The sequence below is a fragment of the Phaseolus vulgaris genome, chromosome 8 (genome assembly GCF_000499845.2).
Source record: "Phaseolus vulgaris cultivar G19833 chromosome 8, P. vulgaris v2.0, whole genome shotgun sequence".
Classification (NCBI taxonomy): Eukaryota; Viridiplantae; Streptophyta; class Magnoliopsida; order Fabales; family Fabaceae; genus Phaseolus; species Phaseolus vulgaris.
The window spans coordinates 47,464,962-47,482,288 of NC_023752.2; the positions used below are offsets into that span (position 1 = coordinate 47,464,962).

A 17,327-nucleotide genomic window follows, 5' to 3' on the forward strand; every position below is an offset into this window, starting at 1 on the left:
ATCAATAGAACTTTTACTGCACTTAGGAATCCACTTCATAAAGCCCCTAGGAACAACATATTTTCTGATTTTACAGAACCTCACAGAATGGCCTCTTTTCATGCAATAGAAGCATGTAACAATCGGTTGTTTCGATGGTCCAATCGATTGTTTCGATGGTCCAATCGATTGTTTTTCTAGCATTTTTGAAAATGATTTTGAAAATCTATCTTGTTTGTTTTGTGGTTTAAAACCCAATCCAGCTTTTCCAAAAACACAGTTTTGAGATGCCAAGACATTCTTAAAGTTGGATTGGCCTTTAGAAAGTTTATCCACAGTTTTAACAAGATAGTGGACCTTCTTTTCAAGATTTTCGCAATTTTCACAAACTAGAGCATCACACTTGCAAGAGGAGTTTGTGTAAATAATTTCAAGGTTTTCAAAATCTGTTTTTGAATTATCTAATTCCTCTTCTAGTGATTTGACTCTATTTTCAAGCGAACTATTCTTTTCTTTTAACCGATTGTTCAAGAGGGCCAATCGGTTGGCTTCTTCATGCGTTTCTTGAAAGGGTTGAAGCAATTGACCATAATTTTCAGAGTTTGATGAGTTAGATGAACTTACACTACTTGAGTCATTTTCTTTTCTGGCCATGAAGCAGAGGTTGGGCTTTTCTTGTTTTGCCTTCTTTTCCTTCTTTCTTGGCTTTTTGACCTTGCCTCCTTTGGTTCATTGTTTCCATGAGCAGCCTTGAGTGTGTCCCACATCTCTTTAGCAGTTTTGCATTTTGACACCTTGAAAAACTCATTAGTATCAAGTGCATAAGCTATTATGTTTTGAGTAGAACAATCAAGCTTGGCCATTTTACATTCATCATTGGTCCATTGAGACCAAGGTTTTGCAATGAAAGAACCATTCTTTTTAAACTTTGGAATGTAAGGACCATTCTCAATTGAATCCCAAATTCCTTGATCAATAGATTCCACAAAGATTTTCATTCTGGCTTCCCAATACTTGTAATTCAATCCACAGAATAAAGGTGGTTTGTAGATTGAAGCACCTTCCTCAAAAGATTGTTTTCCAGCCATAGAAAAAAGGATTTTTGGATCAACTTGAATAACTTTCAAGAACCAAGCTCTTGATGCCAATTGATAGAATGTAAAGCTTTAAACTAGAGGGGGTGAATGGTTTAAAGAGGGATTTCAAAAACTTTTAAGCCTTCAATGAACTTTCTTCCAGATTCAGTTGATAAAGAATTCAGTTTGCCAAAACACAAAGCTAAAAGCACAGCACCAGAAAAACAATTGGTTGTTTCGCAGAAACAATCGGTTGTTTATACCAGTATAAAAATATCAAAACTGAATTTAAAGAGTTAAGGGAGAGAGAGAATGCACACAGAGATTTATACTGGTTCACTCTAAACCCAGAGCTACATCCAGTCTTCTCAGAAACAACTAAGGAATTCCACTAAGCAATGAAACCTAGATCACTTACAACACAACCAAGAAAGTGGCCTTGATCCCCTCAAGACACACACTTCTCTTGGCCAACACACCAACACTAAGAATGCTAATCTTGATCCCCTCAAGAACACACAACACTTCTCAGCAAACACACAGAAGAAACTTGTTCAACAGATACAAGGATTACATTTGTTACAGAAACAAATATGAAATCAAATACAAGCAGAAATCCTATCTCACACTCTTTGATCAATCTCAATCTCTAAGCAATCTCAACTCTTTTAAAAACTCAAATCTGTTCTTGTGTTAAAACCCAAATTTATTTTACTGAATATATTCAAAGCTGTTTGTTATCAAATCTTAACAAACTTATTCATTGCATTTAAAGATTAGTCAAAGCATTAAAGACTGGAGCGTAATCAGTTAAAACATTTAAAGCTCAGCCAAAGCTTAAAACAGTTTTTCTGTTATGGTACCAAAACAAACAATCGGTTGTTTCCACGAATCAATCGGTTGATTTAGTTTTAACAGCTCAACCATTTGAAAAAGAGTTTTCAACCTTTTCTAAAAACACCTAAGTATAAAACAATCGGTTGTTTCGACAAAACAATCGGTTGTTTTTCACTTAGTTTGAAAAAAAAAAGTCTTTTAAAAGATTGAGAATGTCTATGCTTTGGATTCAATCAAGAGTGGATTACATAAACAATCTACCTCAGATCCTATCTAGGACAGCTCAGCAACAGCAAGCACAGCCAAGCCTTCAACATCCTTTAAAGGGTTTGGATTCTTCAAAGCTTGAACACCACTTGGTTCAACAGATTACACTCAGAAGGAAGTTACAACAGTCATAAAGGAATATATTCCACAATCTTGGAAATTCAAGAGCTTTTAATGACTAGTCAAAGATCACATGTGAAAACCATGTAATTTTCTGCTTTTTATGATGTTTTCAGTGCAAAGCATGGTCAAGTCTTCTCTCTCTGAAAATATGGTACCCAATCATGTCATTGAATGCTTTTTTATTCTGTAATTGCTATAAAAATTTGTTGCAGCTGATCTCTTCCACAAGAACAACCAATTGCAACCTCTCTTGCAACATCTCTTGCATTTCTTGTGTAAGCTTCTCTCTGTTTCTTCTTTGCCAATCGTGGACAAAACTCCTCCCACCTCAAGAAGAGTCAAATCCAGAGCAGTAAGGTCTGGAGGAAGGCTGGAAGGATGGTTTTCTGGTGATAATGATCTTATTGAGAGGTATAGGTTTGAGACTAACACCAAAGTGATAAACAACCCTAAAGTTGTTTGCTTTGATTGGCTGAAAAGCCAAAAGCTGGACAATGTCAGAAGGCTCCTCAAAGATCATTCCCTCAGAAAATTCTTGGAGATGAAGGGGAACATCTATCCAGATTTGATTAGAGTTTTCTACACAAATCTCAAGTTTGAAGGAAACAACCTTTTTCCTCATGTAAAAGGTGTATATATGGAGATCACATATGATGTGTGGACTGCAGTAGTTGGTCTTAAGTACTCTGGCCTCAGAATCAACAAGAGGAACCTTGGAGTAGTGGAGGATTTCAACAAAGTCCAATACTACAAGAGCTGCTTGAAGAACCAAAATGCTCAAGTTAGGACTTGTTCGGTTGGTGGTTTAAGGCTTGATGAAAGGTTGCTAGCCCTCATTGTGACTTGGATTCTAACTCCAAGGGGGAGCAATCATTCAGTTCTTACAGAGGAGGATCTGGTGTACATCTTCTGCATTATGAAGAAGATCAGAATTAATTGGATCCACATCATCAAAGAGCACATGCAAAAGGCAATGAGGTTAAGTAACTATCACTATCCATATGCTATTTTGGTTTCTAAATTTCTACTCTATTTTGAAGTGAACCTAGAGGATGAAACATCTGAGTTGGTCAAGTCAACTCAAGAGTTGAACAATGGATCTCTCAGTAAAATAGGATTCACCAAAGTAGGTGGCAAATGGATTAGCAAAGATGGTGACCTTTGAGCCTCATCTAGTGCTGCTACTGATCATGAAGAAGATGAACATGCTGCAGATATGGATTTTCGACATGAAGATCTACCTGAAGCACATCAAGATGTTGGACCTAGTGCTGGTGCTGGAAATCACGAAGAAGGAATGCAAACCATGTCTCCTTTTGAGAGACTCATGGTCAATAGGTTTGAAAGTTCTGCGGAGAATCAAAGGAATCTCCATGATCTTTGTGTCAGCAATTTCCAGAGGATTGATAATAGGTTTGACAGCATGGATGCACGTTTCATGACTCTAGATGAACAGATTGAGGCAGTACAAAACCAGATCTTTGATATTCAATATGTTGATGATGATGAATGAAGAGAAAAAGAACCGGTTGATGTATCGAAACAACCGATTGTTTTTTATGGTTGTATCAGTTTTTCTATTTTTTTTGCTTTTGCTGTTTTAAATCTGATGTATTAAGAACAATTATCTTTTTCTTCTCTTCTCTTTGTCTATTTATGAAGACAAATAGGGGGAGATATATGTTGCATTTGGTTTCAGTTTTTATTTTTTCTGCAAAACAATTTGTATGAGCAAAACCTCATAGGTTCTGATATTTTTTTGATGTTTGCTCTGATATTATGTTCTGATTTTCTATATTTGTTTCTGTGCTAACCAAATATCAGAAGTTCTATGCTTTTCTTAAAACTGTGCTTTGTAGGAACTGCTTCAGATTCAATCAGGTACAACACAAGCATCAGGGATTTGTCTTCATCAAATAGGGGGAGATTGTTGAACCAAGTGGTTTTCAAGCTTTGAAGAATCCAAACCCTTTGAATGATGTTGAACGCTAGGTTGTGCTTGCTGTTGTTGAGCTATCTTAGATAGGATCTGGGGTAGATTGAGTTTTGTAATCCACTCTTAAATTGAATCCAAAGCATAGGCATTCTCAATCTTTTTAAAAGAAAAGTGTTTTTCAAACTAAGTGAAAAACAACCGATTGTTTTGTCGAAAAATCTGATTGTTTTATACTTTGGTGTTTTTAGAAAAGGTTGAAAACTATTTTTCAAATGGTTGAGCTGTCAAAACCAAAACAACCGATTGATTCGTGGAAACAACCAATTGTTTGTTTTGGTACCATAACAGAAAAACTGTTTGTGCTTTGATGGAGCATTAAATGATTTTCTAACTGTTTACGCTCCAGTTTTTAATGCTTTAACCAATCTTTAATTGCAATGAATAGTTTGTTAAGATTTGATAACAAACAACATCTTTTAATATAAAACAGTTTTTGGTTTTACAAGAACACAAGTTTTTGAGTTTTTGAAAGAGTTGAGATTGCTTAGAGATTGAGTGTGATCAAAGAGTGTGAGATAGGATTTTCTCTTGTATTGATTTCAGATTTGATTCTGTTGAAAGAAACCTTGTGTGTTTGCTGAGAAGTGTTGTGTGTTATTGAGGGGATCAAGATCAGCATTCTTAGTGTTGGTGTGTTGACCAAGAGGAGCGTGTGTCTTGAGGGGATCAAGGTCACTTCTTTGGTTGTGGTGTAAGTGATCTAGGTTTGATTGCTTAGTGGAATTCCTCAATGGTTTCTGAGAAGACTCGATGTAGCTCTGGGTTTAGAGTGAACCAGTATAAACATCTGTGTGCATTCTCTCTCTCCTTAATCTCTTTCAATTCAGTTTTAATATTTGCAATCTGGTATAAATAACCGATTGTTTTTCTGGTGCTGTGGTTTTTGCTTTGTGTTTTGGCAAACTGAATTTCTTATCTTTTGTTTCTTGAAGAAATTTCATTCTTGGCTTAAAAGTTTGCGAAAACTCTCTTTAAACAATTCACCCCCCCCCCTCTAGTTTAAAGCTATCCATTCTAACAGATTTGAGCTAATATGAAGACATATAAGTGTCATTTGAGTGACCTCTCCAAATTTCAATTCTTTAAGTAACTATTTAAGCCAAATAAGCTCACAAATAGTCGAGACCGTAGCTCTATATTGTGCTTCTGCACTAGATCTCGCCACAACACTTTGTTTCTTGCTCTTCCAAGAGATCAAGTTATCACCAATGGAGACATAATAATCAAAAGTTGATTTTCTATCAGATGGAGATCCTACCCAATCAACATCTGAATTACAAACTACTTTAGTATGGTTATTATGACCATATAACAAACCTTTTCCAGGAGAGCCTTTAATGTACTTCAATATAAGAATGACTGGATTCTAATGATTTTCACATGGAGAATTAAGAAATTGACCCACCACACTGACTGCAAATGAAATATCAGGACAAGTAGTAGTGAGATAGTTCAATTTTCCAACTAATCTTTTGTACTTCTCAGGATCTGAAAGAGGCTCCCCTTGATTGGGTAGAAGTTTCACATTGGGATCCATGGGAGTATCAACAAATTTGGAATACATCAACCTAATTTCCTCCAAAATATCCAATGCATATTTTCTTTGAGAGATAATAATACCATTATTGGATTGTGCTACCTCAATCCCCAAGAAATATCTGAGTTTGCCAAAATCTTTGGTCTGAAAGTGTTCACAAAGGTCTTGGTTTACTTGTGAGATGCCATGATGATCACTGCTTGTAAGAACAATGTCATCAACATATTCCACAAGATAGATACATCCAGCACTCGAGTGATGATAAAAAACTGAATGATCTGCTTCAATGTGAGTCATACCAAACTGTTGAAAAAAATTGCTAAACTTTCCAAACCAAGCCCTAGGAGACTGCTTGAGGCCATATAAGGATTTGCAAAGACGACATAAATTTCTTCCCGCAAATCCCCATTCAAAAAGGCATTGTTTACATCCAGTTGATAAAGAGGTCATTGTTGAATAGCAAACATGGCTATGAACAAGCGAACAGAAGCCATATTTGCCACTTGAGAAAAAGTATCACCATAGTCTAAACCAAATATTTGGGTATAATCCTTAGCCACAAGACAAACTTTGAGACGATCTATAGTACCATCAGGAACAACTTTGATAGCAAAAATCCACTTGCAACCAACAAAAAATTTCCTAGATGGTAAAGAAACAAGTTCCCAAGTTCCATTATTCTGAAGCGCATTCATTTCATCAAGCATGGCCTGACGCAACCAGAACGAGCTAAGGCATCACCTACAGATTTTGGAATGGATACAGAAGAAATAAACAAAAGACAAGTATAAAAGGGTTGAGATAGTCTACGGTAACTCAAAGCAGTATAATGTGGAGAGGAATTACGGGTAGAACGTATACCTTTACCAATAACAAAAGGAAGATCAAGTTTAACTGTGAGTGTTGAAGTCGAAGGGGATGAGGTGTTGGCACTAGAAGAGAGTCATCTAATGGATGATGAGACGTTTGACTATGACTATACAACTGAAGAGTTGGTGGCAGTGATGAATCTTTAGGTGCACTAGGCACAAAAAGAGGAATATTAACTTGATTAGATGAAGACATAAAAGAAGAAGGAAAAGACTTAAAGTAAAGGAAAGATTCATTGAAGGTGACATCTACTGAAATAAAATAACAATTTAGAGAAGGTAAGAAACATTTATATCCTTTTCTAATCTAGTGAAGCCGAAAAAGACACATTTGTGTGACTCATGAGATAATTTATCAAGACAAGGACTAAAATTATGAACACAATGTGGACCCAAAAACTTTGGGAGGTAAAGGGTGGAGAGGGTCATGTGGAAATAAAATAGAATGAGGAATTTTGTCATCTAAAACTGAAGATGACATGCGATTAATGAGATAGTATGCACTAAGAATAACATCACCCCAAAAATGTTGAGGAACATCACCATGGATTAGTATGAGTTGTTTCAACAAGATGTCTATTCTTGCACTCAGCTACCCCATTTTTTTTAGGTGTATAAGCACATGAAGTTTGATGAAGAATACCATGAGAAACCATAAAATTTTTAAAAGAATGAGAAAGATACTCATGTCCATTATCATTTTGCAAAACTCAAATGGAAATTTCAAATTGATTTTTAATTTCATTATAAAATATTTGAAATATAGAAAACAACTCATAACATTTTTTCATGAAAAACACCCAAATACATCTTCAATAATCATCAATAAAAGTAAAAAACTAATGAAATACTAAATTAGACTTAATATGACTTGGTCCCCAAATGTCATAGTGAACTAAGGCAAAAGGAATGAAGCACGTTGTGATACATTAGTAGGAAAATAACTACGAATGTGCTTCCCTAACTGACACGACTCACACGATAAACTAGATACATTAGACAAACTTGGAACAAGTTGTTGCATCTTAACAAGACTAGGATGACCCAACCAAAAATGAATGAGAGATGTAGAATCCATAATTGTGCCAACATGTGCAGATATTTGTAGTTGATAAAGTCCATGAGACTCACATCTGATGCCAATCATCCATCTCGAACTTTGGTCCTGTAAAGAAACAAAATCTTTGGTAAAAGAAATAACACAATCAAGGGAACGAGTGAGATAACTAATGGATAATAAGTTAAATGGAAACCTAGGGACATAAAGAACATTATCAATAGATAATGAAGGAAAAATATTAATAGTACCAACACCATGTGATGGTACCCTATATCCATTGGCCATGGTAACCAAAGGTAAATAACCCGTAGTAGATAGGGAAGAGAAAAAATATTTATTACTAGTAATTTGATATGTGGCACCTGAATCTAGAACCCAAGGGCTAAGGGAAGTAAAGTGAGTGAGGCCAACAAAAGATGTACCTGAATGTGCAACAAAAGCAGTGGAACCAGGGTTCTGACGATCCTCATACCATTTAAGAAATTCATTGAAAATAACAGGCTGACTTGGGGTATCAAATGAAGTATGGTCCACAGTAGAAGGTTGCACAAGAGCAATTTGGGCAACCACAAGAGATTTAGGAGGACGACCTTGTAAGGCATAACATCTGTCAATTTTGTGGCCAAGTTTGCCACAATGATCACACTTGTGACGCCTTTTGCTCGGCTTGTGAGGGCGAGTACGAGCATTATCATAAAAGACTAAAGTAGAATAGTCATCAACATGAGGCGTTATATCAGTGGTGTGTTTACTTGGCACACGCATAAGGGTAAAACAAGTGGAAGTAAAATTGCACACGATAGGAGATCCCAAAATTTTATCACAAACATGAGAGTAATCATCAAGAAGACCATGTAAATCCAATAACATGAAGAACTTGGATCTTTGTTCTACTTCTTGAGAAGGAGTGGGGGTAGAAGGTAATAACTCGTTAAATTCGTGAAGAAGAGCATGAAGTATACCCAAATATTCCACAATTGTACCATCAAGACGTTTGGGAGCAACAACTGTGAGGAGATTTTGACACACACCATAAAGACATTGAGTATCATTGGTGTATACTAATTTTTCTTGTTCCAAAACTTCTGAACATGTCTCATAGGTACGAAAAGTTTATTTTAAAGATGAGTGAATGGTAGATTTGATAACAATGCATAATTGAGCTTCAATTTTCAATCAACGGGAAACCTCATTTTCAACAACATTGGGATGGGTAAGACGATGTGATTTCAATAACATGATAGAGATATGATATGAACATGTTATGGATTCAACAAGAGTTGGAATATGATTAGGCACTTTTTAAGAATTGGATCAATGTTCTTAACATTCAAGAACTCACCAAAACACAAAAACCAAGCCAAACTCACATAGAAACCCATTTTGAACAACAAACCCATGGATAGAAACTCAAGAACACAACATATAGCATTTATACCCATGGAGGTCGTGATCAAAACAGCAAGAACAACCAATTTGCACCGATTAAAATTGAATATAAGTGCAGCAAATGAAAGAGGGCATCATAAGGAAGAGATTGCACCGATTGAAAGTGAAAACAAACAAGTAGAACAAAAATTGGTAATTTGGAAAGTGAAGGGGAAAAATGGACTTATGTGGATGAACCTCTTGGAATGTGCACGCCACTTGAAGGATGGTTGGCTTCAAGATGAGTGTTGTTGTCGCCACTCGAGAGCCTAAGAATTCACTCAAGATAAGACTAGAAGAAAAGAAGACACAAGTCTCTCTCACTCACTCACCAATTTGGTAGAGGTTCTTTACTCTCAAAACCAATTTATTATTTCAAAGACCTAAGCACCCCTTTTATAATAGAGAGGGCTGGTCACAAATGTACAAGAGAAGCTTACAAGAGAAGTTTGAAAGGTTACCTTCTAACTCCTTCTATTCTAGCGCCTAAAGGAGTGTGAAGAAACACCTTTCTAGATCTTTCCTAAAACTAGCGCCTAAAGTGTTATACAATGGAGGTGTCTTTAAGGTTTCCCTCTTTAGCACATCCTAAAGCTATTCTATATTATTTACAAATTTATACAAAAGAAACTACAAAGAGAGATATTAATTGGAGTCCATTCTTGAATGCTTGTAGTCTTCTTGTTGGCTTTAGGCTTGGTCCTCTTTATTTAATTCTTCTTTAATTTTTTAGAAGACTAGAAGGAAGAACATTAAATGTTTGGGTGGATGGCCTCTTCCTCCATTAGTAAAATCCTCTTCTACTTGATCTCTATCATAAGATGATCAACATAACCTTAAGTCTTAAGCCATAATTTAATATCTGAGGCCCAAGTGTCATAATTGGTTCCATCCAATTAATCAATGGAGAGATGAACAATGACATAATTAGTATAAATAGATGGATCTGACATAATAGCAGTGGAAGAAGCCACAGTGGCAGCGAAAGCGGAATAGGGAACGAAAGAAGCCATAGATGATAAGGACAAATCCACTCACCGGTCAATTGACGGCAACAACAACGATGAAGGCTCCGACACCGTCTCCAGCGACGGCGACTCCGAAGAAGCAGTGGGGTGGTGGCTGGAAAATTTCAGTGAATAGTGGGTTCACCAATAAAAATTGAATCTTAACCCTACGCTCTAGATATCATATTAAAGGAAAAAAAAGAATAGGATAAATCCTTTGTGTCTATTGAACACATATGGTTATGTTTATATAGGAAAAGAAACATATGGGCTAAGCCCATTGCATAAATACGAAATATCTAACAATATCTATAATATCTCTTAATATCTAATAATATCTAATTATATATAATAATACTTAACAATATTTAATAAAATATTATTATAATTTCTTGAAATTATTGTACTATCAATTATTGAGCCTCTTATAAGAATGGACCCCCTTTTCTAATTATTAAGCATCTACCTTATGCATGCAAAATTAAAAAAAAAAATTATTGAAGATATTTGAATAGAGGATTAATGACCATAAATTTTAAACAAGTGATATGATTTATTTTATGAAGAAGTTGAGAAAAATATCTTAGCAACAAAAATTAGTCGTATCTTTACATCGAGAACTAAAACTTACAAAATTTTCTCAATAACTCATATGTTTAACTTGTCACTTACTAAGAGGTTTCACTCATCATGATTTTAGAAAGCAATATAAAATTTTGTATGAACTTGAACATATTAACTTTTAATAAAATTTATAATTATTTGTCTTAGATCATTAAGATATTATTTTGAAAATATTTTTTTGAGAATTATACTTGTGCTTATTATACAGAGTATGTTATGCAAGTAGGAAAATGAATATATCACAAAAATTGAAAAAAGATACACTTTCTATGACTGTTATTACTAAATTTGTTATAAAAATATTATTTTTATGATTGATTTATTTATTAATCATAATAAAAAGTAACACATTCTATGATGGTTAAAATATTATCTGTCATAGAAAATAACACATTCTATGATGGTTAAAATATTATTTATCTAGAAAATAACACATTCTATGACATTTAAAAAGTTATCTATCATAAAAACTAATACTTTAATGTGTTTTCTATGAAGACTCTTTTAGGCCTAACATAGAAAACAAACTTTCTATGATAGTCAACAACCGTTATAGAAAGTATATACTTTCTATGTTATTTGTATCTGTGACAAGTCTAAAATCGACATAGAAAAATATATTTTAACTATCATAAAAAAGTGTCTGCTTCATTAGCTATATTAAAGAAATTGTATGGTTGTATGGGATTTAGTAGTTGTTAGAGATCCTAGGTTCATCTCTAGGTTTTGGATAACATTCCAAGAAGCCTTAGAGATTAAATTGGCCCTAATGTTGTTTATCACCCCAAATTGATGATTAAAGTGAGGACATATTCAAGACTTGTGCATTTGAAAACAAAGGGAGTCGGGGTAATTGCCTTCAATCGATAGAGTTTTCCTATATTATTGGATAAGCATGACACCATTCAAGGCTTTGTGAAAGGGGCAAAACTCCATTGTGTTGGTATGAGGTATGTGAATTTAGCCTTCGGATCCAATATTATATAGAAACCAACAAAAAAATCTAAATGATTAAGGATAAAAAGAAAATAGCTAAGACCGACAAAAAGAACTTTGCATATAAGAAAAGAAAACCTTTACAATTTAAGAAAGGTGATCATATATTTTAAAGGGTTTTTTCTTTTACTAATGTTGAGAAGTCTTAGGTTAATTGGTCATTTCCAAATCTTTGACATAGTAGTTTTTATAGCTTACAAAGTTATTCTACCACCACCCTTATCTAACTTTATAATGTCTATCATCTTTCTCAATCCCAGAAGTACATTAAGATCCATCTTACGTTATTGAGCCAAATGTTGTTTAATTGAATTCAATCTTATGAACCATAACCCATATCCAGATTGTATACCATAATGTTAAGAAACTTAGGAACCCAATCATTCCTCTAGTGAAGATAGGAAAAGGAAGAATATAAAAAAAACTCACTATCTATATTTATGTGTGTGACAATGTATGTTTTCTAAATTTTTGAGGATGAACTATTTTAAAGGAGGAGACTATTTATAATATCTATAGGGTTTTTTTAAGCTTTATACTGGAAAATAGCTTATCGTATTTTAAGTTTAGTTTCAAAATATTTTCTCTAGAAGAAATTTGTTTAGTGGTTTTGGCTTCACTAAAAGTGAAGATTGAAGTTGTTTTTTACATAATCTACTTAATCATTTTGAATTCGTTGTCATTTCGAACTCACTCAATCATTTGTCTTTCCCTTAGCAAAATTGATCCCTATAAGTGAAAATTTAAGTTTTCCGGCTTCACCTATTTCAGTAATCGCTTTGCTATCCTTCCAATGAGTATAACACATTTGTTCAACTTATCGCATGGAAAGTTTTTCCCTGTTTTATTTTTCTTCTTCCCACTTTTTTTCATTTTTACCCCAAATTCAATCCGAAATTGTTTGATGATTACACTTGTCGATGAAAGATCTAGATAGGTAATGTAGCCATTAAATGTGAAAATTGAATTAGTTGGGTAAGCAGGTGAAGGTGTGACACTGAATACTAGTGCGTTGTGACCTCGTGGGGATGATTAATAGTGCCTTTATTAGCTTTCAGCTACGTCAACGTAACCCCAAAGTTGATACCAACGAAGCTGTGCTAATTGCGAAGCCATTCAATGATGGACACATAACCTCTCAGTCACGCACCAATTTCCTTATTTATTTCTTAGGCGTCACACCCATCTAGTGAAGTGAAGCATGCAAAAGATAAAACTGCTTTTTAGTGTTGAAAGTTGAAGGCCAGAACATAGCCAAAAACATTTCCTTTGAGGCACAATGAACCCCAGCTGCACTAGCAAGATAAAAACGGCTTCTCTTGTCCACAAAACGCAAGAACTGACCAATAAAACAGTGGTTTTTGAATTTGAGGGTACCCTGTTACGATCAACTTCACTGTTCTCTTACTTCATGCTGGTTGCTTTTGAAGCTGGTGGGTTGCTTAGATCTCTCATTTTGTTTCTTTCATACCCTTTGGTGTGGCTGCTGGGTGAAGACCAACTTGGCTTGAAGATTATGGTTTTCTTGAGCCTTTTTGGCATCAGAAAGGACACGTTTAGAATAGGATCAGCTATTCTGCCAAAGTTCTTTCTAGAAGATGTGGGGTGGGAAGGTTTTGAAGCTGTTATGCGGTATGAGAAAAAGGTGGCATTGAGTAAGTTGCCTAGGGTCATGGTTGAAGGTTTCTTGAAGGACTACTTAGGGGTTGAGGGTGTTGTAGCAAGAGACATTAAGTCCTTTAAAGGGTACTTTTTGGGATTGTTCGAGGAAAGGAAAGAAAACAACACTCATTTATACGAGGCAAAAGCAGACCATGAAAAACCTATCGGTATCACTGGTAGCCATATTGGGTATATTGAACAACAACTTTCCCCTGAATTCAAGGTTTGTCTAGCAAATACATAAATTCATATATGTGCACTCTCATATCATGCTTTTTTTTATACCAGATATAAAGGTTTTAAATTAGTGTTGTAATTATTTTTATGAACAATTCTTATAAACTTGAGAAATTGTGAACAAAGTTATTGTATTCGAGGTCACAGTGTGTCAGTAACTCAAAATCTGAACCTCGTGGTTAAAATTACTATCACGGTCTATTTTTGAAAACCTTGCTAAATATGCAACTCCATTTTTCTAACGGGTTCTGTGTCTGCAGAAGGATTGCCTAATTCTAAGCTCGCAGGAGAGGAGAAATTGGCATGTCCTTCCAAAAGAGAGGTATCCAAAGCCTTTGATCTTCCATGATGGAAGGTTGGCTTTCAGGCCAACCCCAGCCTCTACTTTGGCTTTCTTCATGTGGCTACCCCTTGGACTATTCCTTTCCATCTTCAGATTCACATTTGGCATTGCGCTTCCCTTCAATGTGTCTGCTCCAATATTGGCCTTCTCAGGGACAAGAACAACCGTTTCAAGACCCGAGAGCCCTTTGTCTTTGGTCCCAAATGAGGAAAACCAAAAGGGCATGCTCTATGTGTGCAACCATAGAACCTTGCTTGACCCACTTTACATTGCATATGTCTTGGACAAACCTCTCTCTGCAGTCACATACAGCTTGAGTAGATTCAACGAGCTTGTTTCCCCCATCAGAACTGTAAGACTAACAAGGGACAGAGAGAGAGACAGAGCGACGATGGAGAAATTGATGAGCCTAGGCAACCTTGTGGTGTGTCCTGAGGGAACAACTTGCAGGGAACCTTATTTGTTAAGGTTCAGTCCTTTGTTTGCTGAGCTCACAGATGACATTGTTCCTGTGGCTGTTGATGTGACGGTTAGCATGTTCTACGGAACAACAGCTAGTGGGCTCAAATGTTTGGACCCCTTTTTTCACCTCATGAACCCAAATCCTACCCACTTCATAGAAATCCTAGACCAGTTACCTCGGTCACAAACATGTCACGAAGGTGGGAAATCAAGAATCGAAGTTGCCAATTCTGTGCAACGTGAGATTGCGAATGCGTTAGGATTTGCATGCACCAGCTTGACCAGAAAAGACAAGTATATGATCTTGGCTGGTAACGAGGGAGTCAATGAAGGGCCTTGCCATAACTGCAACTAGCTACCACCTTTGTGTTAGACAAGGGAGAAAGCAACCCAGCTATGTTAATTTTTTTATAATCTCAGTGACATTTACTTAGAGATGGATTTCACAGTCATTAAGAACTATATAACCATTTTTTTACGTCTTATTTTGGTTTAGATTCAAATAGAAGGCAGTGTTGTAGTGGGTTATCTATGTGATGAAACTTACGTGTTTACTTTTTTATGCTGTTGTACACTACTAAATTTGCTCGAATACTCTTCCGGTTTAGGAGAGTATTGCAGTTGATAATTCTCTATTATTTTCCAATAAGCTTTTTTTTATTAAAGATGTGGAGTAAAAATTGGAGAACTATTAAACGTACACCTATAATTATCTAACAACTTATTTCCACCATTATTTTGTTATCTACTTTTCTCGTCACACCGAGAAATATTTAAAATATTAAATATATATATGTATATATATATATATAAAAAGTTGAGGTGGTAAAACTTTCAAACCCTAAATAAAAACAAGAGTATATAAATTTATTACTTTATGTCTCACTATTTATATATATATATATATATAATTTAAAAAGTTGTGTATCTTCAATTCATAATTTATATATAAATGTATAAAAAATAATGAACTGGTATCATTCATTACCATTACAATAAAATTAAATAATTCAATTTATATATTACTTTAACTAATTATTTAATGAATTATTATAGTATGTTTATGTAACATGAGAAAGAAAGGAAACATCTCTATCAATGTTAACCAACCCACCTCATTATGAGTGGATCAAGATCGGTGGTGAATAAGTTTACGGTGTCGTTTGACTTACACTCCAAATCCATCAATTTTTACCCATTTAAATTTAGAGATAGGTTGAGAGGAGCTCGAATGGTCGTTGAAAAATTTGATAGATTTTTTTTTTTTTTTTGCAACATTTCATTAATGAATATTTTCAAATATAACTTTGAACTAACATACTTTTGTTGTGAAGTAGGTGGTGAATTACATTTAATGAATCCAAAGATTTTGTGTTGTGTGACAAAGTTATTTGTATTATTTATTCTTGAAAATTTATAAAAATATTTAAGGTTAAAATGGTAGTTAAATTTGTTAATATGTTATCAACAAAAGTTTTTTTTTTTAATTGAGTGACTACTCTAAATGTTGAATTGTCAAGTGAATATGTTAAAATAACTTACAAATTTGTTTGAGTGTTTTTTATTTGTTCAACTATTTTTCTAATAGATTGAAATCACTTATCTTCTCAAACAATTTTATTAGTTTATTTTAACAAGCTGAAACTATGATTTAATATGTGTATTTCACTAATAAGTGAATTCAATATATATTTTCGAAGTTTTAATTAGTTAAACCTGAAAGGTATTTCTATATAACACTCTTTTTCAAAATATTTTAAGAACTAAACGAAATTTTGTAAGAACTTTTTCCAGATAGATATAATTACGAGTTATGAAATTGAGCTCTTGGGGCTAAAGTACGAAAATGGTGCATTTTGAAATCATCATTATCGATTTAAGCAAAAATAATTATATTTACCAAATTAGGTTAAGTCATGGGACATGGAAACACATTTAAAGGAGAAAAGTCATGGGGATGACACACAAATTTGCTTAGAAAGACGAAATCAAGCTAATGAAACGCAATTTTGTGTTGAAATCGTGTGATATTTGCACAATTTTTTTTAAATTATGTTAATTAATTGAAGTTGTGCATGGGTGACACAACTTCAGTGTAAAATAATACAACTGAAATTGTGTTACCCATTCACAACTTCAGTTGTATTATTCTTAACTGAAGTTGTGTCATTCATGCACAACTTCAGTTTGATTGTAAAAAAAAAAAAAATAGGTCTAATGTGTGAAAGATTTTAATGTTTTTTAGTGTGATATATTTATAAATTTAAAAAAGTTATTTTTTGTGTTTATTATTTTAAAGAGAGTGGTAAAATTTAGATTCATAATAATGTGTTAATTGTAATTATTTGAAAATTATGATATTATGTAAATTTGCACAAGTTAGTTGAATGACATGTAAGTATGATAAATGAGAATATAAAAGAGCGAAAGGTATTTTTTCATAATAGAAAACTTTATTTAGAAATAATGACACACTATTGTCGATACAGGCCATAGTATATTAACCACAGTATCACACATCTTGGATAGTAATGTGGAACGATCGTTATAACGATGTTATTCAAGGAATTGAATTCAATGGAAACGGTCACTTGTGAGATACTACCCTATACAAGCAATGGTATACCAGACACTATCTGATACATTTTTCAGCCCGAAGAAGAATACAACGATGAAGTAAGTTTTTTTACAAATTCCTCTACATTATGATACTTTTTCTGAACAAAACTAACACAATTTTTTCATCAGTATGACACACCACAACCACCTCAACAACCATATTCAGAGCCCTTACACATCTATCATGTTGGGCCTTCTTCTAGTG

At 34.3% G+C, this 17,327-nt stretch overlaps 1 protein-coding gene across 1 annotated transcript; it reads left to right on the plus strand.

The window, feature by feature from the left end:
* The first annotated feature begins 12,978 nt into the window (after window positions 1–12,978).
* LOC137826851 (probable glycerol-3-phosphate acyltransferase 2) lies at window positions 12,979–15,065 on the plus strand. Its single transcript, XM_068632999.1, has 2 exons — window positions 12,979–13,684; window positions 13,959–15,065. The coding sequence occupies exons 1-2, from the start codon at window positions 13,079–13,081 to the stop codon at window positions 14,856–14,858; spliced, it is 1,506 nt and encodes a 501-aa protein (XP_068489100.1). The 5' UTR covers window positions 12,979–13,078; the 3' UTR covers window positions 14,859–15,065.
* The last annotated feature ends 2,262 nt before the right edge of the window (window positions 15,066–17,327 follow it).